Source organism: Girardinichthys multiradiatus, chromosome 21, assembly GCF_021462225.1.
Source record: "Girardinichthys multiradiatus isolate DD_20200921_A chromosome 21, DD_fGirMul_XY1, whole genome shotgun sequence".
In the NCBI taxonomy this organism is placed as follows: domain Eukaryota; kingdom Metazoa; phylum Chordata; class Actinopteri; order Cyprinodontiformes; family Goodeidae; genus Girardinichthys; species Girardinichthys multiradiatus.
In genome coordinates this window covers 4,180,458-4,207,518 of record NC_061813.1, presented here as the reverse complement: position 1 = coordinate 4,207,518, position 27,061 = coordinate 4,180,458, and the positions used below count along the sequence as shown (strand labels likewise).

General features: G+C 40.7%; 1 protein-coding gene across 1 annotated transcript in view; it reads right to left on the bottom strand.

The window, feature by feature from the left end:
* Positions 1 to 27,061, bottom strand: part of lancl2 (LanC lantibiotic synthetase component C-like 2 (bacterial)) — a 37,578-nt gene that overhangs the window by 8,985 nt on the left and 1,532 nt on the right. The window contains exons 2-5 of the mRNA XM_047349764.1: positions 26,542 to 26,659; positions 13,368 to 13,575; positions 6,660 to 6,807; positions 2,415 to 2,561 (exon numbers count right to left, since the gene is read on the bottom strand). Coding sequence (XP_047205720.1) covers positions 2,415 to 2,561; positions 6,660 to 6,807; positions 13,368 to 13,575; positions 26,542 to 26,659 — 621 coding nt within the window. The remainder of the gene's footprint in view (positions 1 to 2,414; positions 2,562 to 6,659; positions 6,808 to 13,367; positions 13,576 to 26,541; positions 26,660 to 27,061) is intronic.

The window sequence follows — 27,061 nt, the reverse complement described above, 5'->3', positions numbered from 1 at the left end:
CACAGTGATACCATGGTCAGTAAACCATTTACCAGTGGTTTTGGCACTGTGAGCAGGTGCCAGGTCGTGCTGAAAAATGAAATCTTCATCTCCATAAAGCTTTTCAGCAGATGGAAGCATGAAGTGCTCCAAAATCTCCTGATAGCTAGCTGCATTGACCCTGCCCTCGATAAAACACAGTGGACCAACACCAGCAGCTGACACGGCACCCCAGACCATCACTGACTGTGGGTACTTGACACTGGACTTCTGGCATTTTGGCATTTCCTTCTCCCCAGTCTTCCTCCAGACTCTGGCACCTTGATTTCCGAATGACATGCAGAATTTTACTTACATCCGAAAAAAGTACTTTGGACCACTGAGCAACAGTCCAGTGCTGCTTCTCTGTAGCCCAGGTCAGGCGCTTCTGCCGCTGTTTCTGGTTCAAAAGTGGCTTGACCTGGGGAATGCGGCACCTGTAGCCCATTTCCTGCACACTTCTGTGCACGGTGGCTCTGGATGTTTCTACTCCAGACTCAGTCCACTGCTTCCGCAGGTCCCCCAAGGTCTGGAATCGGCCCTTCTCCACAATCTTCCTCAGTGTCCGGTCACCTCTTCTTGTTGTGCAGCGTTTTCTGCCACACTTTTTCCTTCCCACAGACTTCCCACTGAGGTGCCTTGATACAGCACTCTGGGAACAGCCTATTCGTTCAGAAATTTATTTCTGTGTCTTACCCTCTTGCTTGAGGGTGTCAATAGTGGCCTTCTGGACAGCAGTCAGGTCGGCAGTCTTACCCATGATTGGGGTTTTGAGTGATGAACCAGGCTGGGAGTTTTAAAGGCCTCAGGAATCTTTTGCAGGTGTTTAGAGTTAACTCGTTGATTCAGATGATTAGGTTCATAGCTCGTTTAGAGACCCTTTTAATGATATGCTAATTTTGTGAGATAGGAATTTTGGGTTTTCATGAGTTGTATGCCAAAATCATCCGTATTAAGACAATAAAAGACCTGAAATATTTCAGTTAGTGTGCAATTAATCTAAAATATATGAATGTTAAATTTTCATCATGACATTATGGAAAATAATGAACTTTATCACAATATGCTAATATTTTGAGAAGGACCTGTATATTTAGAGTATACTACAATTTGTATGATGATTGTATAATTTTATTTTGTTGTATTTATCTGTTGCCACCTAAAGGCTGGTCCATGCACATATTCTCTGATGTTAAATCGGTCTGTGGCGCAAGAAAAATTGGGAAACAATGATGTAAACATAGAAGAAAGTGTTCTCTCATGTTCGACTGCATGCAACACATGTGGCTGAAACACTGCGTATCATCCTATGCATACGGACCCCACTGTGACACGTGATTCTGGAAGCATCATGCTGTGGGGATGCTTCAGCAAGGACAGGGAAGCTGGTCATAGTTGATGGAAAGACAGAGGGAGCTTAATACAGGGCAGGTTTTCTGTACAGGTCAAATAAAACCTGTTGGAGGCTGCAAAAGACTAGGTGAAGGTTTATCTTCTATCAGGAACAATACTCTCAACACAGCCTGAGCTGAAAAGGAATTGTTCAATCAAGGTCCAGAAATAAATCCAATTGAAAATCTGTGACAAGACTTATAAATTGATGTTCAAAGAAGCTCTCTACCCAATCAGACAAAGCTTAAGCTATTTGCAAAGATAAATGAGACAGCCTAAAAGACTTGCACCAGCAAATGCAGAAAGTCCATTCTACAAAGTATTGAGTCTGGCAGTTAAATACAAATGCATGCACACTTTTCAAGATTTATTTGTAAAACAAAATCAGTACCAATGTGTTCTTTTCATTCCTCTTCACAAATTGAAATCCATTTTGTTTATCACATAGAATCCTGACAAAATACATTGAGGTTTGGTTTTGACAAGGTACAAGGGGTGTAAATACATTTCTAAGACACCATAAAACCTGTTTTTACAGATTTCTATAAACTGGCTCAAACTTCTGTTTGAAGGGGTACTTCTGTTACTCTGTACTCTTTCTGGCCAAAACTGGCATTTGTTTTAACCGAGAACAATTCCAGTGATTGATAGAATATGGAAGTGGTCTCTATGATGACGGGTATTTTAACTTACATCCATTTCTAATTCTATGTAGAGAATGAATAATGGCCTGAAAACCGCTGAATCAATAGCAACTAATAAGACAACCTAACCATATTTATGTATCAAAATCGTAAACGTCTCACTAAATAAACTATATTATTACATTTCTTTAAAGGCTCATTAATCAACAATCAATTCTGAAGGGATACATTTCTGTTACCTACACCTGACAGTGTGTGAGGAGGTCAACGTTTTTCAGATTTCACTGACATAATTTGAACATTTTCTGAAAATATACAACCAAATCCAGGAGAACAGCTCAGGTTTGAGGTTTTTCTTACCTGCATTAGCATGTAATAAATGCCAGCGAGGCCATGGGCAGCACCAATGTACTGCTTCTTGTGCCATTCGTAGAGAAGAGGGCAGCAATCTGTCTTCTTCTCCTCTGCTGACATGTTCTTTCCCGATCTGACAATGGCCGTCACCACCTACAGGTTAAGAGAAAATGGACAAACATAAAGCACTGGGCCAACTATATTCCACCAGAACTTTTAACATTTGACACAGATATAGACTTTAAACCCTACCAGCAAAATGCTAGATCTTTATTAGGGCAAATATTTTAAATTAATGTTACAACTTGATTGTTATCCTCAGATCTTTTCATCAGGACGAAGCTCAACCAATTAGCTTTCAGCTGTTCAGAAAACAGTAAATGGCAATTGAAAGGTTGCAATGAATGCTGATGCGGACTTCACAAAAACTATATGCTGCTATTAAAAAGTACAAATGTCATTTTTCTTGTTAATAAAACAATATCCTTATTGTTTGTAACTAAAGTTAAAATTCAGAAAAAGAGAAAAAAAGGCAGTTTCTCAGGTTTAAACACATTGTATTATATATGTTAACCACCATCTACAAAGCTTTTGCTTTATCTTCTGTTGCAGACATGCTGCTTAAAAAGCAATCGACTCCCTCTCTTGGATAGAAAGATTGGTTGAATTAATCTGTTTGCAGCTTGAATAAAACCCTAAGAACCAGCTAAAGCCAATGGGATTTGGCCTCAATGGGCTGAATTTAATTGAGGAGCTCTGTATGTGAACTTATAGTAACCCGCTTCAGTGGTTAACTCATTTATCGGTGGACTGTAAGAGAGTTAGGCGACACAAGGTCAGAACATGGGCAGGAACAGAACTGGCTCTGAGACTCTGGATCAGTCTAATGTGTTCATGTCAGTGTTATATGCTAACAAACACAAATTCAATTTAATTCAATTCAAAAATACCTCAATAATCCAAAAGGGAAATTAAATTTTATTGTAACTCATATTAGTTGGCTTAGAGTTGAAGACGCTGATGGCTGTTGGCAGGAAGGATATCCTCAGTACTACGGTGAATCTGAAGAAGCCTCTGACTGAAAACACTGTGTTGTTGTATGATAGTCTCATGAAGAGGATGCTGAGCGTTGTTCGTCAGAGGGTGTCAGTGCTTGCTGACCAGTCTTGCCCGTCATCCAGCTGGATACCCAAGTACTTGTAGGTTCCTAAAAACCTCCACATCAACCCCTTCAATAGAGATCAGCTACAGGGTAGGCCTGGTTCTTCTAAAGTCCACGAGCAGTTCTTAAGTTTTGAAAGTATTCAGCTGCAAGTGGTTGGCTAAGCACCACACTGTAAAGTCTTCAACCAGGCTCCAGTACCGCCTCTCAATATTCTCTTACAAAGGCTTGAACATCAGGGGATCATCTGCTTAGCTGTCATTCTCTGCCAGGTGAAGCCAATAAAGGAGCTACTACTGCCATTAATGTTTTACTTTTCTTTGACATAGAAGTACTCCTCGATCAGTGGTTGAGTTCTTTTTGTGTCTCTGCTCTGTTCTCTCAAACCTCCAGTCGGTCGTGGAAGATGTCTGAAAACACTGAGCCCGGTTCTGGTTCTGCTGGAGGTTTCTTCCTGTTAAAAGGGAGGTTTCCTCTCCACTGGCGCTACATGCATGCTCAGTATGAGGGATTGCTGCAAAGTAAATGGCAGCGACTGTCCACTGTCTCTACATGCTCATCCAGGAGGAGGGAATGCTGCAAGTCCCTGACTGGATGCAATCTGCTGGGTTTCCTTAGATAGAAAAGCTTTTAACCAACCCGAATAATAAACGGAATCTGACTGCACTGTTTGATAGTTAGGATTAAATGGAATGTCTGAACCTGACTTGAAATCTGCATGATTAGACTGAATTAACTTTGTAAAGTGCCTTGAGATGGCATGTGTTGTTAATTGGCTCTATATAAATTAGCTGAGCCGAATTGAATATCTGAGCTGCAGAGATGACACCTAACAGGAACAGGTCCTGGATTAGAGAATCTGTTGTTAACAAGCACTGCTAATCTAACTTCTTTTTGTATAGTCAGAAAGCCGGGCAGAGACACGTTGGAGTCAGGGATATGATCCTGCAGCCATGTTTCAATCAAATACATAATACTGCATTCCTAATAGCCTGTCTGGGTCCTTTCTAGACTTGCAGTTTATCCAAATTGTTTGCCAAAGATCTTACATTGCTCATTATGATCGATGGAAGTGATGGTTTGAACTTCCATCCTATCTCTCTCCTGTTTGCTCCTGCTCTGCATTTACAACACCTCCTTTTCAACTTATCTAGCACTATATTCGAGGTATTATCTGAGCTTTGGAGATGTTGATCAGCTGCTCTTAGTTGTAATAAACCCAACATGTTGCTAAAGTTATGCATCAAAACTGAACAGAAGTAAAAGAGTATCAGCAAAATTCTTCCAGCTGCAGAGCTGCCAAAACCAGAGGGAAAAATCCTCGAAAAAAAGCCATGTTTCAGCCTGAAAAGCAGGAATAACAGGTTTTTTTTAAAGAATTTGCTGTCACCTTGAGTAACGCAATTTGAGGTCAAAAGCTCTGAAAGAAACATGTGGCATCTTTTAAATCTGGGATTTTGACAGCAAATCTGGCCCCTATTAACACAGTCTACCAAATTAAATATTAATCCTTTCATGTTCAGTCTTTTTCATACTGGATTCTTGTAATTTCTGTTTCAGTTTATCTTAACTGAATTCCAAATGTCATTTAAAGGCACTTTAGGAGGCAACATGGTCCAACTCATACCCTGTTCAAACTAAATGAATGATCCAGTTTCACCACAATTCAATCAGAGTACCATAGAAATTGTCAACTGATGGTCCATGAACCACATATCTGGTCTGTTAACCTAATCCATTTGGCAAGAACTGGACAGAGAAATTATCAACATTTTCCAGCCAGTCAACATAAGCCCTACCAGAGTGAGCTGAAACTCTTTGATAGAGATCATTACTCAGAAGGCTAGATGTGGCCATGAGACTTCAGCATTAACCAAGCAAAGATGCTCTAAAGGTCACAGAGTTGGGAGAATCATCATGACATTAGCGAGAGAAGTGAGGAAAATGTGGCTTTATGGCAACTGATAGTCACACCATAAAATAAAACTGTATTTATAGAGCAATTGGTGGCCTCACATTAGCCTTATTTTGTAGAAAGTTATGTTTTTTTCTTGTGTCACACAAAAACAAAAGCTAAATTAATATTCTAAAGTTATGCAAAATAGCACAAATGTTCAAAGCTGTATAACACATCTACTATGTCTCACTGCTTTTCCTCACTGCATGGAAATGTCAGAATCTATTTCATGGTTGTGTTTGTACAAAGGCCAGATTAAGCCAAAATACAAACCTTCACCTGAAGCTCCAACACAAAGACTGGAATAAAAACTGAATATCTTCCAAACAGTACCAAAAGGAGTAAAAGAAAGAAAATGTGGATGTTTAGAGAACAATGTTTGTAATAATCCTCCTGGCCGATAAGCCACTATTAAGGGTCAAATAACTCAAAGACAAATGTAAAAGGGAGTTGTTTTTTGAAGCCTGTAGGGTTCTGCTGGAACATGTCAGCTAGAGATAGAAATGATGAACAACGCAGTGCTGCAGCAGGCCTTAAATCTTCTCATCTTTATTCTCTTAGTCCTAATAATCTCTAACCTATTCCACCAGAAAACAAAAGATGCTGTGGGTGATTACTAGGGCTGAAACAATTAGATTAATCCATTATTGAAATAATCATCAAATAATTTAGTAATTCAATAATTGGGAGTATACAGACTCTAAAATATGCCATTAGCTGAAAGAACGACCCACTCAGAGCAGTAATTAGGCCAAAACTGTAAAAAAATAAATAAACATTTTGCATTTAAGATGCAAGATGATTACAAACCTTTGTCTACAGCAGTGTTTAGCCACTCAGTGATACTATAATCTATCCTTGCATGTTTAGAGGGATCTTCAATGAGGCTTTAATACATGTAGAGGCTGTAGGTAAAACCTTTGGTATGGATACATGTTACGCTCCTATACAGTCACAGCAAAAAACTGTTTTATGGTTTTATGTATCAGCACAAGATAAAAGGATTTTAATGTTGTCCTAAGTGTACATAATTTAAAGAGATTCCACATTGTCATATTCATAAAACATAGTCGCGTGGCTCCAAGATAAGATGGCAGCTGATGTTAAACTATTGACCATAAGTGAGCCTCACCTTTGTAATTATGCCCTCATCCACAGTATCAGCTCCAATTTCCTTGTTAACATAGAGCAGAGCAAACAGGTATCCAACCCGACCATACAGCAGTTCATCTGGCATCTCGGCGTCTGGACTTAGAACCGAGCGCTGCAGCTGCAGGAGCCTGAAGGAGACCCAAAGGCTTTGGTAAAGGTATCATTTAGGACCAAACCAGCTAAAACAAAACAGAGACCTTCATTTGGAATTCAACATAAAAAGAAGATATTCCACATTTTACACATGAACTAAGACAGAGGTCTGCAACCTGCAGCTCTAGAGCCTCATGTAGCTCTTATAAAACTACAAGTTTTCAGTTATAAAATTAAGAGGTGCGGTTTTAGCAGTTCTTCTGTATCTGCTCTTGACAAATTTTATTTTGTAGCAGCATGGGCAAACGTGGCTCTTTAAACTAAAAAGGTTGCTCCCCTGAACTAGAGCTGGACAAGATCAGAATGTTTTAGGTCGGCGTACCCTTTTGATTGGCTGAATTATGCACATCAGCTTTAACACATCATATATAAACCTCAAAGAAATATTGATGGTTGCAGTTTGTGGTTGGAAACTGAATTTACCTTCAAATTTATTTCATCACACAGATTTTACTGAAATAATAGAAGTGTGTAAGGTGGTTGTCAGTAATAGTTACTGTTGGTTTTCTCAAATTAGGGCCAAATATGTAGTAAAACTGTATTAAAAAGAAAGTTTGGTTATGTGGAAGTTGGAGTTTACATGGCTTTCTGTCTCAATTGGAGGTTTAGAAAAGTTTCAAGGTTTGACTATTTTATTGGCGCAGTAAAAACATCGGTCCATGTGTGGACAGATGTGTTAATATGTCCTCTCTAGGACAGAGGACAGATTCAAATTCAGGTGTACCAGCAGCATAGTGACAAGTAAATGGAAGCATGCAGATCAACAAAAAGGTAAAAAATATAAAAGCAACAAACTAAGAATAAAAACTGTACAAAAAGAAAGAAAATGTACAGCATAAGTAAAACAGACTTTTATTAAAAACACAGTTATTAAAAATATCATACTTAGAACTCAGAGCTGTGTTCCTCACCAGCAAGGTTTAATAATTAAGTCTGCTAATTATTTTCCAGAGAAAACTATGTTTTTTACTATTTCATTCAAAGTTGTGTTATCCTTTTTTGTTAACATAAAAACATGATAAATAAACAATTAGATGATTTTGGGAAACATATAAGAAAGAAGGTGTAAAGGTTCATCTTGAGTGTTTTATCTTTTCCAGTCATCTAAATCAGATACACAGTTCCTGTTTTTTTTTTGCAGTGGCAGATTTATTTGCTCTTCTAAAAGGGAGCAAAACCCTAAAATCAACTGACAAAAAAACTCACATTCTCAATAAAAAGTTCAAATCATACAACTTTGGCCTTTTTAGATATTAAAAGGAGGCTAAAAATAAATAAGAAAGGGCCTCATATGGAGTACAAAAATATTTAAGCGTTTTGAAAAACAATTAATTTATTTTTTTGACTTGATATAGACTCATTGGTCTACAAAGAAAATCCAGTCCGACAACCATTCAGCAGGTAAACCCATATAGAGCAGTTCTAACATCAGATCACAGATGTTTCAGGTGGAAAATTCAATTAAATTCAATTCAAAAATACTTTATTAATCCTAAAGGGAAATTAAATGTTGTTGTAGCTCATTATGAAGGTTTCTTCAAAGAGCCGTTGTAGATGCTGATGGCTGTGGGCAGGAAGGATCTCCTGTAGCGCTCCGTCTTACAGCAGATCTGAAGAAGCCTCTGACTGAAGACACTGTTGTTGTAGGACAGTCTCATGAAGAGGATGCTCAGGGTTCTCCATAATGTGCTTCATTTTATGAAGAATCCATCTTTCCACAATGATCTCCAGAGGTTCCATAGGAGTCCCCAGAACAGAGCCAGCCTTCTTTATCAGCTTGTTGAGTTTTTTTAAGTCCCTGCCTCTGATGCTGCTTCTCCAGCAGATTATGGCAGAAGAGATCACACTCTCCACAACAGACTTGTAGAAGATATGCAGCATCTTGCTGCAAACACCAAAGGACCTAAGCTTCCTCAAGAAGTACAGTCTGCTCTGTCCCTTCTTGTAGATGGCTTCACAGTTGCATCTCCACTCTAGTTTGTTGTCCAGGTGAACACCGAGGTATTTATACTCCTCCACCACCTCCACTTCTACTCCCATGATAGAAATAGTTTTTGACTTAAAATAGTTTTTCTCTTAAAATCTACAATCATCTCCTTTGTTTTAGTCACGTTCAAAATGAGATGATTGTTTCCACACCATGCCACAAAGAGGTCCACCACCTTCCTGTACTCAGCTTCTTGTCCATCTCTGATCCACCCTACGACTGCAGAATCATCCGAGTATTTCTGCAGATGACAGGAGACTGTCTTGTACTGGAAGTCTGAGATGTACAGAGTGAAAAGGAATGGTGAGAGTACAGTCCCCTGTGGTGCGCCTGTGCTGCTGACTACCTGGTTAGACTCATAACCCTTCAGTCTCACAAACTGTGGTTTGTTTGTCAGGTAGTCTTTGATCCAGGAGATTGTTGAGGCCTCCACCTGAGTCTTCGGGAGTTTCTGACAAAGCAAATCAGGTTGGATTGTATTAAATGCACTGGAGAAATCAAAGAGCGTGATCCTCACAGTGCTGCTGGCTTTGTCCAGATGGCAGTGGGTTTGTTGAAGCAGGTGTATAATGGCATCTTCAACTCCAACTCCACAGCAATAAGCAAACTGAAGGGGGTCCTGATGGTTTACTGTTTGCTTACTCAGGTGGGCCAACAGGAGTCTCTCTAGGACCTTCATGATGTGAGATGTCAGGGCAACAGGTCTATAGTCATTGAGGACTGATGGGTGAGTTTTCTTTGGTACCGGAACAAGACAGGAGGTCTTCCACAACACCGGAACCTTCTTCTGGGCCAGGCTAAGGTTGAAGAGGTGCTGCAGAATCCCACAGAGCTGCTCTGCACAGGCCTTCAGGACTCTAGGGCTGACATGATCTGGACCTGCAGCCTTATTCCGATTCAGTCTCTCCAGTTGCATCTTCACTTGACTTCTTGAGACACACAGGTGGAAGGGGGAAGCAAAGGAAGCATCAGCATCTTCTGATATGGTTAAAGGCAAACATGTAGAAGCAGAAGGGTCTAGGGCTGAGGTGGAAGATAAAAAATGTGAGGTGTTACTGGACAGTTGTGGGTCCTGTGGGTCAAAGAAGGGTGGAATGTCTGTTTGGCTGTGAGCAGGAGAAGAGAATGCAAAGCTTGTTTCTGAACTGAACCTATTGAAGAATGTGTTCAGTTCATTGGCTCTGTCCAGACCTTCATCGGTCCGATCATCCCTCTGCCTGAAGCCCGTGATCTTCTTCATCCCTGTCCTCACATCTGTGATATTGTTTTGCTGGGGCTTGCTCTCCAGCTTCTTCTTGTACACCTCCTTGGTGTCTCTTATCTTGCTTCTGTAAACTCCTCAATAATTATCTGTCTCCCTCTCTGAAGGCTCTTTTTTTCTTGTTAAGCAAGTCCTTCAGGTCACTGGTGATCCAAGGTTTGTTATTGGGGAAGCATCTCACGGTTCTGGTGGGGATGATGTTATCCACACAGAAGTTTATATAGTCGGTTACACACTCAGTCATGGCATTGATGTCCTCTCCATGTGGCTGGCACACTGCGTCCCAGTCTGTAGCCTCAAGGCAACCTTGCAGAGCTTCTTCAGCTTCCTGTGACCATTTTCTCACAGTCCTCTTTATTACAGGTTGCCTCTGAACAAGGGCCTTATATTTCGAGCAGAGAAAAACAAGCTTGTGATCTGATTGGCCTAGAGGAGGTCTTGCTGTAGAGATGTATGAGTCCTTCACATTTGCATAAAACAAATCCAATGTTTTGTTTTCTCTGGTAGAGCAGCTGACAAACTGTTGAAATGTTGGAAGTGTAGCAGAGAGAGAAGCATGGTTAAAATCACCAGAAATTGCCACAAAAGTAATGGACACACTGAAGTTAGCATATCAAATGCTGACCTCAACAGGAACATGTTAGAATGATTAACAATCACTGTCACTCTAAACTATAATTATGGGATGCTCTGAAGAGAAATCTAAACTTGAATGTATTTAAGAGCCATCAGACTGGGCAGAAACAGCGGCACAGGAGGCTGGGTTGTTGTTCATCCAGTAATATTCAAAAACCTTTAATGTTACTGAAATGTTTATTATTTCAGTAACTCAGGTGACATTTTTCTACACACTGATGCTTTCAAGCCTTTTTTCTAGTAATTAAGATGTTTTTCTGCTTCCAACTAATGAAAACACAACATTTAAGATCAGAATATTGTATCAGACCAATAAAAGAACATTTTGATACAGAAATGTGGGCTAAACGAAATTATGTTTAATACCTGCTGAAAGGTTATTTTCAAAAGGTACTTTTGAGAAACAAGCCTCATCTGAAAGCCTTTTCTAGTTTATTATAAATGACAATATATTTATTTCAATACAAAGAATAAGAAAAGGATTCCAGTCACAGTTGCCCTTTGCTGTTATTATTTATTTATTTCATTCTTTTCTTTTGTATATTTTTTATAGCACATCTAAACTCTTGTGAGAATGACAGTTAGAAGGACCAAACATACCACTAGGTGGCGATAATAGACCAAAAACATAATTATTGCTCTACTTTGAGTTCCCACCAGACGACAGAGCTCCTCATCCTAACTCTGTGTCAGCGCCGGACCACACTGTAGAGAAAGCTCATTACAGCTACTCATCAGGGACTTGGTTCTTCAGCCATTATCTCATCACATTACAATAGTTGACAGTTAGAAGGATCAGTCTGCTTCACAACCACAAACAACTGCAGTACTGTCATTACTGCATACAAAGCATTATTCTACATAAACCCTTGTTTGTGCATCTTTTGTTTCATTCTTCATCACATGTTGGCATTCTCATGAAAACATGAAGGAGTTAAGTGTGTGGGCCGGTCTCTCAGTCCTGCTCCACTATTAAACAACAGGGGTATCATGCACAAAGGGCAGCTTGTTGTGAAGTAAAGTGGTGTCCACGGCAGGTGTTCTCAGTGATGTTCACCAGTATTTCTTTCATCTTTGTGTTTTTTCCATAAAATTAAGAAAATAAATGTTGTTTGTTTGGTGTGTAACAGACACACTGAGGCCTGGACACTTTAAGCAGCTCATATACAGTACAGACCAAAAGTTTGGACACACCTTCTCATTCAAAGAGTTGTCTTTATTTTCATGACTATGAATATTGTAGCATCACACTGAAGGCATCAAAACTATGAATAAACACATGTGGAATTATATACTGAACAAAAAAGTGTGAAACAACTGAAAATATGTCTTATATTCTAGGTTCTTCAAAGTAGCCACCTTTTGCTTTGTTTACTGCTCCGCACACTCTTGGCATTCTGTTGATGAGCTTCAAGAGGTAGTCACCTGAAATGGTTTTGACTTCACAGGTGTGCCCTGTCAGGTGTAATAAGTGGGATTTCAAGCCTTATAAATGGGGTTGGGACCATCAGTTGTGTTGTTCAGGAGGTGGATACAGTGAATAGACTGTTAGAATTTGTATTATGGCAAGAAAAAAGCAGCTAAGTCAAGAGAAACGAGTGGCCATCATTACTTTAAGAAATGAAGGTCAGTCAGTCTGAACAATTGGGAAAACTTTGAAAGTGTCCCCAAGTGCAGTCGCAAAAACCATCAAGCGCTACAAAGAAACTGACTCGCAAGAGGACCGCCCCAGGAAAGGAAGACCAAGAGTCACCTCTGCTGCGGACGATAAGTTCTGCTAGGAAACCACAGGCAACAAGCAGAAGAGACTTGTTTGGGATAAGGAACACAAGGAATGGACATTAGACCAGTGGAAATCTGTGCTTTGGTCTGATGAGTCCAAGTTTGAGATCTTTGGTTCCAACCACTGTGTCTTTGTGCGGCGCAGAAGAGGTGAACGGATGGACTCTACATACCTGGTTCCCACCGTGAAGCATGGAGGAGGAGGTGGGATGGTGTGGGGTTGCTTTGCTGGTGACACTGTTGGGAATTTATTCAAAATTGAAGGCATACTGAACCAGCATGGCTACCACAGCATCTTGCAGCGGCATGCTATTCCATCCAGTTTGGGTTTAGTTGGACCATCATTTATCTTTCAACAGGACAATGACCCCAAGCACACCTCTAGGCTGTGTAAGGGCTAATTGACCAAGAAGGAGAGTGATGGGGTGCTGCGCCAGATGACCTGGCCTCCACAGTCACCGGACCTGAACCCAATTGAGATGGTTTGGGGTGAGCTGGACTGCAGAGTGAAGGCAAAAGGGCCAACAAGTGCTAAGCATCTCTGGGAACTACTTCAAGACTGTTGGAAAACCATTTCAGGTGACTACCTCTTGAAACTCATCAACAGAATGCAAAGAGTGTGATCAAAGCAAAAGGTGGCTACTTTAAAGAGCCTAGAATATAAGATATATTTTCAGTTGTTTCACACTTTTTTGTTCAGTATATAATTCCACATGTGTTAATTCATAGTTTTGATGCCTTCAGTGTAAAGCTAAAATATTCATAGTCATGAAAATAAAGAAAACTCTTTGAATGAGAAGGTGTGTCCAAACGTTTGGTCTGTACTGTAAGTCACAACATGGGGAGTAGTCACATAGTCCACCACTCACCTCGACACACAGTCTTTACTCTCTACACTGTTGTTTAGCTTGTGGTGGACCACAGCACCAACAGCCAGAGGCCCTGCATCGCCACACAGGAAAGTCACTCTCCGACCATTCAGAATCCTCATGGCCCTCTTCACATAGTCCAGCGCCCTCTGCAGGTGGGAGCCCTCAGAGGAGATGCGGTGCAGCTGAAGGTACAGCAAGGCAATGCCTGCAGTAGGAGAACAATAATGAACTGCTATAATCATGAAGTACAGGCGGTAATTAAAACCTTGGTTTAGAAACTGTGTTTCTAACTTTCTAACACTTAGAAAGTGTTCCTGCAGAGATCACATTTTGTGCAAATTTGCAACTAAATCCATTATTCTGATCCAAAATGGTTAGACAAGCAAGTAACTGGTTTAGTCAAAAGCTGTGTCTCCATCCAGCAGCTGCATCGTTAAAAGGCTGCATCTGAAGGTAGAAAACATCACAGTGGCACAACGAAGGACGTACAAATTCAAAGGCTCCCCTAAATGAAGCCTTCGAAATATGGCCTTCTTCTCTGAAAGATGAGTCTGGTAGATTATATGAGGCCTGAAATTTTTTATTCAGTGCACCAAGTGGAGGGCTGCTGGCAAATAAAACTCGCTGCACAGGTTACATGTTGGAGTAAAGATGCCTTAAACTGAAGAACTTGGCTTAATATAACCAGAAAAGCTTGTGATCCAGACTTTAAAGATTCAAGAGACCTTAACACCCAAAGTTGTTCCAACTTAGTTAAGAGACATTAGAGAACCAGTCTGATGTGTTTACTGCACCTCAGCTGCTATCAGACATGTAGATAAATGAAGTATTAAAAGCAGAGGCTCAGAGGTTTAGTGTTACATTTACTATGAAAAATGTTCTAGTAAAAAGTTGAGCATGAATAAACATCACTGTTTTCTGGTATTGCTCAACTAGAAAAGCTCTATTAAGCACTGAATGAATACAGTGTTGGTCTGAGGATGAGTGCTGTTTAACAGATATTTGCTCACACTTCCGTGGTGATAAAAAATGTTTTACTGAACGTGAGGAAGCATATGCAGACTGCATCACTTATAAATCTGGGATCAAACCTTTTCAAAAATAATTTTAAGGCAAATTTATTCTGTTTATTGTGTGAATGCTGAAGGCACTTTTTAACTCTTTTTTTGGCACCTATCTCCTCCTTCATACTTTGTGCTATTTCAGCCATTCAACTTTTAAAATGTTCAGGTCATTTAGGACATTACGGCTATGACTTTTGGTATTAATACTTTTTATACTTTTTAAAATATTCAGCTTTTTGTGCCGATTTGTGGCCTATTGAAATGAATGGAAAATCTTAAACATTCCGCAAAATTCAGCTAAAACTTTGTGCGCTTTCACAGCTTACTATTTCTGCATACTTTCAGCTAGAAACACCATTCAACTTTTAAAATGTTCACAAGACATTAAGCTATCTTCAAATGATTCAGCTTTTTTATATCTATTACGGTTCTTCTACAATTGCCATTCAAATTTTAGGCAAGATTCTTGACGTTTTTGATTTTATAATGTAATCCTATGGCGGAATTCGTTGGTAGTGTAAACTAGGTTTTTGAATAACCTGAGAAAGAACAAACAAACTCTCCTCACTCTCTCAATTTTCACTCTACTGGCACAAATTATGTATCAAAACGTAGGATGCTCTTTCGCGATTCAGAAAATGTCACCCTCATTAATGTGGGACTAACGGATTTCACGCAACACGCCCGGGAGCAACGCAAAGTCAACACACCCTGAATGGAAAACCTATAGGAATTTCAGAAAAAATTAGAGCAAAACATCCTTAAACTCACATGTTTTCGAATCGCCGCCTTTTGTAAACCGTTCAAGTTAGAGACATGAGCTTTGCACCAATAAATCTTCAGACCTTGCTGGCGCTATCAATGAAGGAATTGTTTTGATACCTTTCATCGTTTTGTCATAAAAAAGGTTTGTTTAGGAGTACCAAATCTGTCCTTCCCAAAATAGCTTGAAATTTCAAAATTTCAAAATTATCCACTTTTCTACACTGTCATATCTCCTACACGGATTTATGTAGAAACATGAAAATCTTCAGGATTGTTCACCGATTATTCATCCCTGCTGATACCTACGGTGCAAACATTTGGATACCTTTTATCGTTTCCCCGTGAAGTAGGTTTGTTTGACAGTGAAAAATTCACCTTCACTCAGGTTAAAAATGGTCAAAATGATCCACTTTTTCACAGGGTCACACCTCCCAGACAGATTTTTATAGAAAATTGAGAAGCTCCATGATTGTTCAGCAAGGCCTGCTGATTAATACAGTGCATGAATCAAATTGATAGCCCTTATAGTTTCCGAGGTATTAGACGGTATTGGAGAGCATGTTCAGGCATTTTTGTGTTTTTCTCCATTTTTCCCTTTTTTTCACCTAGTGTTGTGCCTTTATTATTATATTTTCAATGAAAATGTGTTAATATTCTTGTTCCCCTGTCCGTTCTGAGAAAAACGGTCCACGAATGACGTTGATAGTCCCTACGGTTTCCGAGTTATGGGCAGTAGTTGGGGAGCATGTGCCACCATACCATGATGAAACACAAAGTGTGGTGCTGCATGAGTGAGAAACAGCAGCTGTTGGGCGCTCATTAATTACCATAGCAACAAAACACAGCTGCCAGTGAACTTAAGTAACCTCTGAAAGAGAGTGGCTCTGAGGCTGAGCTCAGGCCAGAAGCTTCCATGAGTGTTCACAATAAGTCAGTCATAGCTGACAACCACACTAGATTTTCAAAATAAGACCTACACATACTCTACAAAATAAAAGCCTTTTTTTCACACTGAAAATCAACCTTCCATATTTACAAATGATTTTTTAAAGCTGATAATAGCATACACAATGATTTCAGACGAGCAAGCAGGTTCTATATGACTAATGGAAATAACCCAGACTTGAAAGAACAAACCTGATAGATTTTCAAAATAAGACAAAATATGCTCTACAAAATAAAAGCCTTTACATTTTAAACAATAGAAAACTGCAGCACTAGGCTTCACACTAATGTTGGAGCTCATCCAGTGTAGGAAATAGGACCAGGTCAGCCCTTTAAAAGAAGGCTTAGTGAAATTTTCAAAATAAAAGCCTCAATCTTCCATAGTTACTAATGATTTTTTAAGCTGATAATAGCATAGACAATGATTTTAGAACAACTAATTGAACTAACCCAGACCTGAAAGGAGAACATTGCTGGACTTTCAAAATAAGACAAAACATGCTCTACAAAAAAAAAAAAAGTCTTTACCTTTTAAACTATATATCATTGCAGGACTGGGCATTACACTACTGTTGGAGTTCACCCAGTGTTGGAAATGGGACTATGCTGGTCCTTTGAAATAAGGCTTACTGAAACTTTCAAAATAAAAGCCTCAGCGTTCCATAGTTTGTATTAATTTTTTAAGCTGATAATAGCATACACAACGATTTCAGAAAAGCAAACAGGTTCTTTATATCTAGTGGAAGTACGCCAAACCTAAAAGGACAACTATACTAGACTTTCAAAACAACACTTAGACATACAGCACAAAATAAACGCCTTCATATTTCACACAGCGATAATTGCAGCATTGGTCTTAATACTATTGCTGGGACTCTGATCTACTTTATCTAAATTTCTTCCGAAATTTTCTAGTATACAGGTCCTTCTCAAAATATTAGCATATTGTGATAAAGTTCATTATTTTCCATAATGTCATGATGAAAATTTAACATTCATATATTTTAGATTCATTGCACACTAACTGAAATATTTCAGGTCTTTTATTGTCTTAATACGGATGATTTTGGCATACAGCTCATGAAAACCCAAAATTCCTATCTCACAAAATTAGCATATTTCATCCGACCAATAAAAGAAAAGTGTTTTTAATACAAAAAACGTCAACCTTCAAATAATCATGTACAGTTATGCACTCAATACTTGGTCGGGAATCCTTTTGCAGAAATGACTGCTTCAATGCGGCGTGGCATGGAGGCAATCAGCCTGTGGCACTACTGAGGTCTTATGGAGGCCCAGGAGGCTTCGATAGCGGCCTTTAGCTCATCCAGAGTGTTGGGTCTTGAGTCTCTCAACGTTCTCTTCACAATATCCCACAGATTCTCTATGGGGTTCAGGTCAGGAGAGTTGGCAGGCCAATTGAGCACAGTGATACCATGGTCAGTAAACCATTTACCAGTGGTTTTGGCACTGTGAGCAGGTGCCAGGTCGTGCTGAAAAATGAAATCTTCATCTCCATAAAGCTTTTCAGCAGATGGAAGCATGAAGTGCTCCAAAATCTCCTGATAAATGCATTGACCCTGCCCTTGATAAAACACAGTGGACCAACACCAGCAGCTGACACGGCACCCCAGACCATCACTGACTGTGGGTATTTGACACTGGACTTCTGGCATTTTGGCATTTCCTTCTCCCCAGTCTTCCTCCAGACTCTGGCACCTTGATTTCCGAATGACATGCAGAATTTGCTTTCATCCGAAAAAAGTATTTTGGACCACTGAGCAACATTCCAGTGCTGGTTCTCTGTAGCCCAGGTCAGGCGCTTCTGCCGCTGTTTCTGGTTCAAAAGTGGCTTGACCTGGGGAATGCGGCACCTGTAGCCCATTTCCTGCCGACGCCTGTGCACGGTGGCTCTGGATGTTTCTACTCCAGACTCAGTCCACTGCTTCCGCAGGTCCCCCAAGGTCTGGAATCGGCCCTTCTCCACAATCTTCCTCAGGGAAGATTGTGGAGAACCTCTTCTCGTTGTGCAGCGTTTTCTGCCACACTTTTTCCTTCCCACAGACTTCCCACTGAGGTGCCTTGATACAGCACTCTGGGAACAGCCTATTCGTTCAGAAATTTCTTTCTGTGTCTTACCCTCTTGCTTGAGGGTGTCAATAGTGGCCTTCTGGACAGCAGTCAGGTCGGCAGTCTTACCCATGATTGGGGTTTTGAGTGATGAATCAGGCTGGGAGTTTTAAAGGCCCCAGGAATCTTTTGCAGATATTACTGCAAAGTCGTTGTGTTTTACTGTTAGACCTGTTCATGGTTGACATTATTTTTACAGTACATTGTTGTTGTCCTGTGACGAATATTTTGCGACACTTTAAATATCAAATGAAATTATATTGTTAGAAATAAAGTTTAATACATATTTGTATAAAATTGCAACTAGAGGTTATTGTTTTAACTATCTAATGTGAACATTACTGATGCTTAAAGTTACACAGGTTTAGAAATCTTATTTTACTTTGATGAGTCATCTTTTCTAAATAATAAATCACATGCCGCATTTAGCGTGGTGTAGAATATAAAATATCTATGTGTGTAATATGACTTATCTATGTGTGTAACTGCAATGTGTGGAAATAGGGGGGTCAAGCTTAGGGAGTGAAGCATAGAAGGGGCCTAGGGGAGTGAAAACATAGGGAGTGAGAAGCATAGAGAGTGCAAGGTCATAAATTAGAAGAGGACAAGGAAGGCCAGAGACAGGGGAGGATGAGTTGCATGTTACAATCAGAAGTATTCCTTATTTGGACTGTTATGTTATGTTATACATGTGTGCCATGATATATGTATATGTTGAACACACCCTTGAGACTGAATAAAACTAGCTGGAAGCAAGAGTTGATCAGAGTTGGGCTCGCAGATACTTGGCTGGAGTCTCCATCTCTCACTCTGCAGAGGCGAACATAAGTAGATTGTATTTATGTTTATTTCACTCTTTGAAACCTGTACCCAAATCAACGGACCCGGGGAAGCTGAGACGGCTCCAACAATTGGCGGCTCGTCCAGGATTTGGAGCAACAGGCGAAAGAAATTCGGACCACTGACGAGGACCAACAGGCATCAGACACGGCTAGCCAAAAACTACAGAACAGGTAAGCAGAACCTGTTTAATCAAAACTTTGCTTTTGGATTTTCAATAGGCTAAATTAATATTGTGTCTGATGTCTAAGTAAGTCTGAGTCAGCCAAAACTTAAGAAAAAGAGTGTCATAAATGTTGACTAGGATTTAAACTGGTGAATAGGAGGTTGTTTTAAACTGGTGAATAAGATGTTGTTTTAAGAGAATTACAAGACTTAGTGGTGGTATTGTGTGGAAAAATATAGTAGTTTCTCGAACATGGCAGTTCAGAGTACGTCCTCGACGGAGGTCTACTGTTAAGCTGGGTCAGAGGCCCGGGAGAGTGAGAAATCCCAAATTCTACAGAAAAGTTATTGTGTGGAAAATATAGTAGTTTCTCGAACGTGGCGGTTCAGAGTACTCCTTGATGGAGGTTTACTGTTAAGCTGGGTCAGAGGCCTAAGGAATTGAGAAACCTTAAATTCTATAGAAAAGTAAATACACTAAGATCAGGCAAAACACTTTGGTGTGAATGCCGTGTTTTACGTGAGTTCTGCCTCAGTAAAACCGGATTACAGACATAATAAAAGCACAAACACATAGTCTGAGAATAAGTCCTGTGAAGTGATAAACTGTGAGTTGGAGGAAATAATCCAACGAGATCAGGTTTGTGATAAAATAAATGAACTGTGAGCTGAATACAGGAATTCAGCAAGACCAGGCTTTTTGGTAAAAAACTCATGATATGTGCGCAGAGGAAATAATCTGTTACAGACTTGTTAGGAGTGAGTGAAAATTTGTGTATGACTGGAGAAGCAGCTGTGGAGAGCAGCTGTCTCTCATTGCGGGTGACTGAGTGCAGTTTTCTATCTGGAAACCTTACGGTGGCAACAGAAGGATAGACTGCTGATTGCTGTTTTTGATGAGTAACGAAACATTGCTCTGTGAAAATTTAGATTATAAACAAAAACTTAGAAGGAACAATATAAGCGGTGGAAATAACACTGTAAGATATAGAAAAGTTTTGTGAGTTTGACATTTTTTAAAGAACTGTGAACAGCAGTTATTATAACTGTAAGACCGGTCATGAGCTGTTAAGTTGGGTACCAATGAACCGACAACAGACTTTGTTAGGGTTAAAAAGAATGAGCTGTGTGTTGGTATAAATAAACCAACAAACAGACTTTGTTAGGGTTAAAAGAATGAGCTGTGTGTTGGTATAAATAAACCAACAAACAGACTTCATTAGGGTTAAAAGAATGAGCTGTGCGTTGGTATAAATAACCAACAAGAGACTTGTTAGGGTTAGAAAAGTGCATAAGCTGGACACTCAACACTCCGGCAAATAGTAGACAAGATTTATAGTTTAAGTCCATGAGCTGTGAGACACACACACACAGGCCACTAAAAACAGGCTTCTGGGGGTTGAATGTGTTCTGTTGTTTTGAAAGTTGGTCAGAATTGAATGAGTGAGTGACTGAGATAACGCATTAAAAATATATCTTTTAGAAAAAAGGATAGTCGTTGTTATAAGATGGAAAGTGAATTTAATAGAGAAATGGATATCAGTGCAAAAGAACACAATGTTTTATGGAAAACAATAGAGAATCAGCTGTTAATAATGAAAACTGCTATTAAGAAACCTCACTGCACCCCTTAGAGAGCTTGTCAAAAAACAGGGCATGAGAAATCTCACTGCCCCGCTTGAATGGACCAGAGAAGCTGAAGAAGCGTTCATTAACTTAAAAACCAGCCTCTCGCAAGCTACACATTTGGCACATCCAGATTACACGTTGCCCTTCCACTTGGATGTTTCTGTCACAGCACACACAGCCAATGGTGTGCTGTTCCAGAAAAAAGGGGGTGTTAGGACGGTCCTCATGTAAATAAGTGTAATGTTGGACAACATGGAACAAAGACATCATGAGTGCACCCGACATGCAGCAGGGATGGCTAAAATAATGCAAAAAACAGCTCATGTAGTGATGGGACACCCTCTTAACATATTAACATCACATGGCGTGGTGGCCTTTGTGAACTCTCAGGCTTTCACACTCTCACCACTGAGACAACAGAGGCTGAGTAAGGTGCTGGAGGCCCCAAACATCACATACACACATGAGGGAATAAACATGGCAGACAGAATGACATCAGGAGAACCACATGTCTGCGCAGAAAAAGTGGAGTTTAATGAAAAAATCAGACCAGATCTACAAAGTACATCCCTAACAGACGCCCGAAACTTGTACACAGACGGGTGCTGCTTCAGACATGACACAGAAGGACTTAAGGCAGCATACGCGGTTGTGGAAGACACAGGGACAGATTTTGTCACAGTACAGGCAGAAGAACTAACAGACGCACAATCAGCGCAGAGAGCAGAAGTTTTGGCTGTAATAGCTGCTTTACAATTAGGAGAAGGACAGAGAGTAAACATTTACACAGACTCAGCATATGCCACAAGTGCAGTGCATGTTGAACTAAAGCAATGGTTGAGAACAGGGTTCAGGACAGCAGGACAGAAACCCATTAAACATGAACAGGAAATGAAAAGGCTGGCTGAAGCTTTGTTGCTCCCTCAAGAAGAAGCCGTCATTAAATGCAGAGGACATGACAGCAGTAACACCAGAGTAGCACAAGGTAATCAGGCCGCTGACCGGGCATCTAAACAGTGTGCAGAATATCAGCCCAGGCACATAATGCTGTGTTCAGAAGCAGGGTGGACACCAGAACCCACCCTGGAAGAAGTAATGAAACTACAAAAGGGGGCCTCTCCTGACGAAAATCAGTTTGGAAGGCACGAGGGGGCTCACAAGATCAGAATGGTCTCTGGAGAAGCCCAGATGGACGTCCCATCTTGCCACCAGGTCTTACCAAAGTAGCTCTAGAAGAAGCACATGGAGTAGGACATGTGGGAACAATGCAAATGTTGAAAAATCTTGAACACTGGTGGGATCCTTTTTGGAAACCAATGGCAGTGCATTGGATTAATTCATGTGAGATGTGCAGGCAGTTCAATACCAGACCAACCTTGAAGCCAGCACCTGGAAAGTTCCCAGTAGACCCAATAGCAGGAAAAGAGGTTATTATTGATTATACAGACATGACTGAGAGAGTGAATGGGTTCAGATATCTGTTGGAGTGTGTGGATGCATTTACTGGATGGCCGGAGGCGTGGCCTACAAAAAAGGAACACAGCAAATCTGTGGTAAAGTGTTTGATAAATCATTGTATCCCTAGACACAGTTTTCCAGCTAAAATAAGGTCTGACAATGGAACACATTTCAAAAATGAGCAACTCAAGGAAGTGGAAAGATTTCTGGGACTAAAACACTCATTTGGCACTGTGTATCATCCACAGTCACAGGGGAAGGTTGAAAGAATGAATCGAACCCTTAAGACCAAATTGGCTGAGATCTGTGCACAGTCCAAAATGAATTGGGTTACGGCCTTGCCATTAGCTCTGATGTCTGTACGGAGTTATGTAAATCAGAAACATGGTTTGACCCCACATGAGCTGCAAACAGGGAGGCCATTTCCAGGTCCACAAACAAGGTTACCGTTTCTCACTGAGTGTGAACAATCTATGTCTCATAGTGATTATTACAGATCTCTCCACAGTCTTGTTACAGCTTTCTCCAAACAGATCTCAGCAGAACCAGAGACCAGGGTTGGAACTAACACATCAGAAGCCGAGTGGGTCCTCCTGAAAGTCATCAAAAGAAAGTGGTCAGAGCCAAGGTGGACCGGTCCATTCCAGGTCACAGAGAGGACAACCCATGCAGTCAGGCTGAAGGGCAAAGGTGCTACTTGGTATCACTGGAGCCAGTGTGCAGGAGCAGAACCACCTCAACAATCCTTTTCTCAGGTCCAGGAGGATCTGAGCGAAAACACAGGAGAAGGCAATCTCACTTCTCTCACCCAAGAAGGGGCAGAATAATCCCCGGGTGAGAGAAATTAGCTCTAGGTCAGACTACACCTGAGAGCTGAAGATCAGATTTCTCACACCACTGAAGGGGCAGAATAATCCCCAGGTGTGAGAACGCAAGGCTCCAGGTCAGTCTACACCTGGGAGCTGAAGAGGAGAAAGGACAGCTGAAGGAGAGACGGGACGGATTGAGTTTCTCTCTCACTGGAAGTGGTGGAGCTTCTCTCCCACCCCAGAAGACACCGTTTGGCGAATGTTTTATATTTTATACTACATTTTGATTTTTTGTATCTTTTCATGTTATGATTTAACTTTCTATGTTTATGTTTTAAGTTTTATATGTTTTTTTAAAAATGATGAGTACCCAAAGAAAGGGAATTAGACTCTCTAGGAGTTTTATCATAGGTGGATTGTTAATCTCAGTATTCATTGTTATGTTTATCTTATGGTATTTTTGTGAACTTCCATTCCAGATATGTTCTGAAAACCTCTCCGGGAAGGTGTCCAAAAGGTCTAGGGTAACTCCATCCGAGGACGTATGCCTTAAGCAGCATGGGGGATTAGAATTAAATTACACCTTAGGAGCAACTACCACTTTTCGGTTTGACCTGTGTAATGTTGTTAATCGGAAGAATCCGATTGCCTGGTTGGGGTATAATGTGTATTTGTGTGCCAATGTTGACGTGTCCACCCAATGCGCTGCAGGCAGGACTATGAGTTTATATGCAGGAAACTAGCTTTGCGGAAATTGGGGTCACGCAGTGGGGTATACGGGTATGTGGACACCCACCCTGACATATATAAATTTACGGAAAAAAGAAAAAGCCAAACAAATCAGCCTGGTATGGGCGTTAACGCATAGCACACTGGGGGGTGTCAATACACTATTTTTGCCCATAAAATCGTTACAAGAAGATTTGCATCGCACCTTTCACAAGTGGGACGAGGTGATGTATTTCACTCTAGGGGTAGAGGTAACAGGGACCGACCCCCAGGTACTAACCAAAGTCAATTTAAATAAACCAACTCCCCAGGTGCAGGCCACCAGCACTCCTACAGTTCCAGAACCAGAAGATTAACTAGAAGGGGTGATGAAAGTAGATTACTCCACCCTGCAGCCTCTAGAAATGATCCAGATGGCCACAGGTTATGCAGATGATAATCTTTGGCTGCAATGGATGACACAAACCGCAAAGGAACAAAGTAGGTCTGACTGCATTGCATGTGCATCTGTAAGGCCACACTTAACCACTGACCCAGCCCCTTTATATCTGGAAGATGCTTGGGGGTACAGTTGCATGTTACAACTAACTAAAGAAGCCACCCTAGCCAACTGTACCACGCTAGCTAGCATCTTTCCACCCATTCCAAACAATACTAGGACAGGACCATTCACTCCTCAGAGGCTGAATGGGACATATTTTTGTTTCGAGTTCACCTCAAACATCCCAAAGGTGAATGTAGGACAAATTCCCTCGGACTGGTGTAATACCACCACGTCTGGGAAAGTGATTGGACTCTGGGCACGATCAGGATTATATTATTACTGCGGAGGATATAGACTTCTCACTAATATCCCAGATAACACCATAGGAGTACGTGCAATGGTTAGATTGCAGGCCCCGTTGATTTTAATTGGCCCTAATATTACCTCTGTGACATATCAACAAGATAAGGCGCTGGCACTCACTCGCAGGAGGAGAAGACATATTATGAAAAGAAGCACTTCAACCACTTTTGACCTGAGTCAGAGTTCCCCCACCTATATAGATGCAATTGGAGTTCCGCGACGAGTCCCGAATGAGTATAAACTTGCAGATCAAATATCAGCTGGATTTGAAAACATCCCTATTATAGCTGCCTTGTTCCCAGTAACTCCCAATAAAAACGTAGACCGCATTAATTATATTCATTATAATGTTTTGCGGCTGGCGAATCTAACTCGAGACGCTGTAGAAGGTTTATCTGAACAATTGGCCCCAACTTCTCTCATGGCAGTTCAAAATAGGATGGCTTTGGATATGTTATTAGCTGAAAAGGGTGGCGTGTGTGACATGTTTGGAGATATGTGTTGTACTTTTATTCCTAATAACACTGCACCGGACGGTTCAGTGTCAAAGGCTTTAGAGGGACTTAAGACCCTCTCCGCCACCATGCATGAACATTCTGGAATTGATAATCCCCTGGAGGAGTGGATGTCAGGGATATTTGGACACTGGAAGGGTTTGATAATGTCTTTAATGATTTCTATTGCATTATTTGTAGCTATAATGGTAACCTGTGGATGTTGTTGTGTCCCATGCATTCGTTCTCTGATGGTGCGCCTCATCACCTCTGCAATTGAGCAGAAGGATCCAAAGATAACCATGCCACTGTTGCAAATTGACTATAATCAAGATGAGGACTCAGAGTGTGAATTCATGGACGCATAATATGATGCATGCATGTTGTTTAATGATTTTCTCTTTTACAGGTGGTATAGTAATATTTTTGCATTATTTCTACTTATCTTTAGAAGGACATTTTAGATTGTGAACTCTTTTATAAGAGTTCAAAAGGGGGAATTGTAGAATATAAAATATCTATGTGTGTAATATGACTTATCTATGTGTGTAACTGCAATGTGTGGAAATAGGGGGGTCAAGCTTAGGGAGTGAAGCATAGAAGGTGCCTAGGGGAGTGAAAACATAGGGAGTGAGAAGCATAGAGAGTGCAAGGTCATAAATTAGAAGAGGACAAGGAAGGCCAGAGACAGGGGAGGATGAGTTGCATGTTACAATCAGAAGTATTCCTTATTTGGACTGTTATGTTATGTTATACATGTGTGCCATGATATATGTATATGTTGAACACACCCTTGAGACTGAATAAAACTAGCTGGAAGCAAGAGTTGATCAGAGTTGAGCTCGCAGATACTTGGCTGGAGTCTCCATCTCTCACTCTGCAGAGGCGAACATAAGTAGATTGTACTTGTGTTTATTTCACTCTTTGAAACCTGTACCCAAATCAACGGACCCGGGGAAGCAGAGACGGCTTCAACAGTGGATAAGCAGCAACAGCTCGCCACTTAACCATGGAAACCCTGGTAGGCTAGACATTCTCATGTTACCGGACCTCGACCAAGCCATTACAGTATACAGAGGATGCTTCCCTCGAAGTATACAGCCGCTGAACTGAGATTTACTGAAACAATTTCCTTCCAAGCAGCTGAAACAAGAAACAGGTTAGCACCAAGCAGGTTTCCCGGCAAACAGATTACTTGCTATGTTTTTAGTGACCAAGTTATAAATTGGCTTTGGCACCAGTCATGGGTCAGCACTGGCACCACCTTGGTGAAGAAAACCCCTTTCTAGGACATACCTGTCCAGCCGGTGTAAGTGGAGAAGTCATGGGGGTCAGCAGTCTTCAGGCCCTCTTCCATCTGTTCAAGGAGATCTTTGATCTTACTCTGGACCTTCATCTGAAATGCTGCATTAACCTGAGCAGAATAAAAAAAACACTGTGAGTAAGCAGGTATAGTAATTCTCAATGTATGATTTCAGTCAAAACTTAAAGCCAGGAGTATCAACAAAAAGGATAACATTAAGGGTCTGGATTGACCTTGCCATGGCCCTGACTTAAACCCTGCTGAATTCATATTCAATGCGAAAGGCCGTGTTGGTGCCAAGAAACCAACTCTAACAATTTACCAGGAAGGGAGGCTGATTATCCAGATAGCATTACAATACAAGCTTGTTGAGGGCTACTCATCAACAAGCTGGCCTAAAAACATTTAAGTGTGACAAAACTAGCAAAAAGAAGAAATCTGGAAGGGGTCATATACTTATTAACAGCAGTGCAGGTGGAGTTTGTACTCCATTTCAAGCACCATATACTGTAA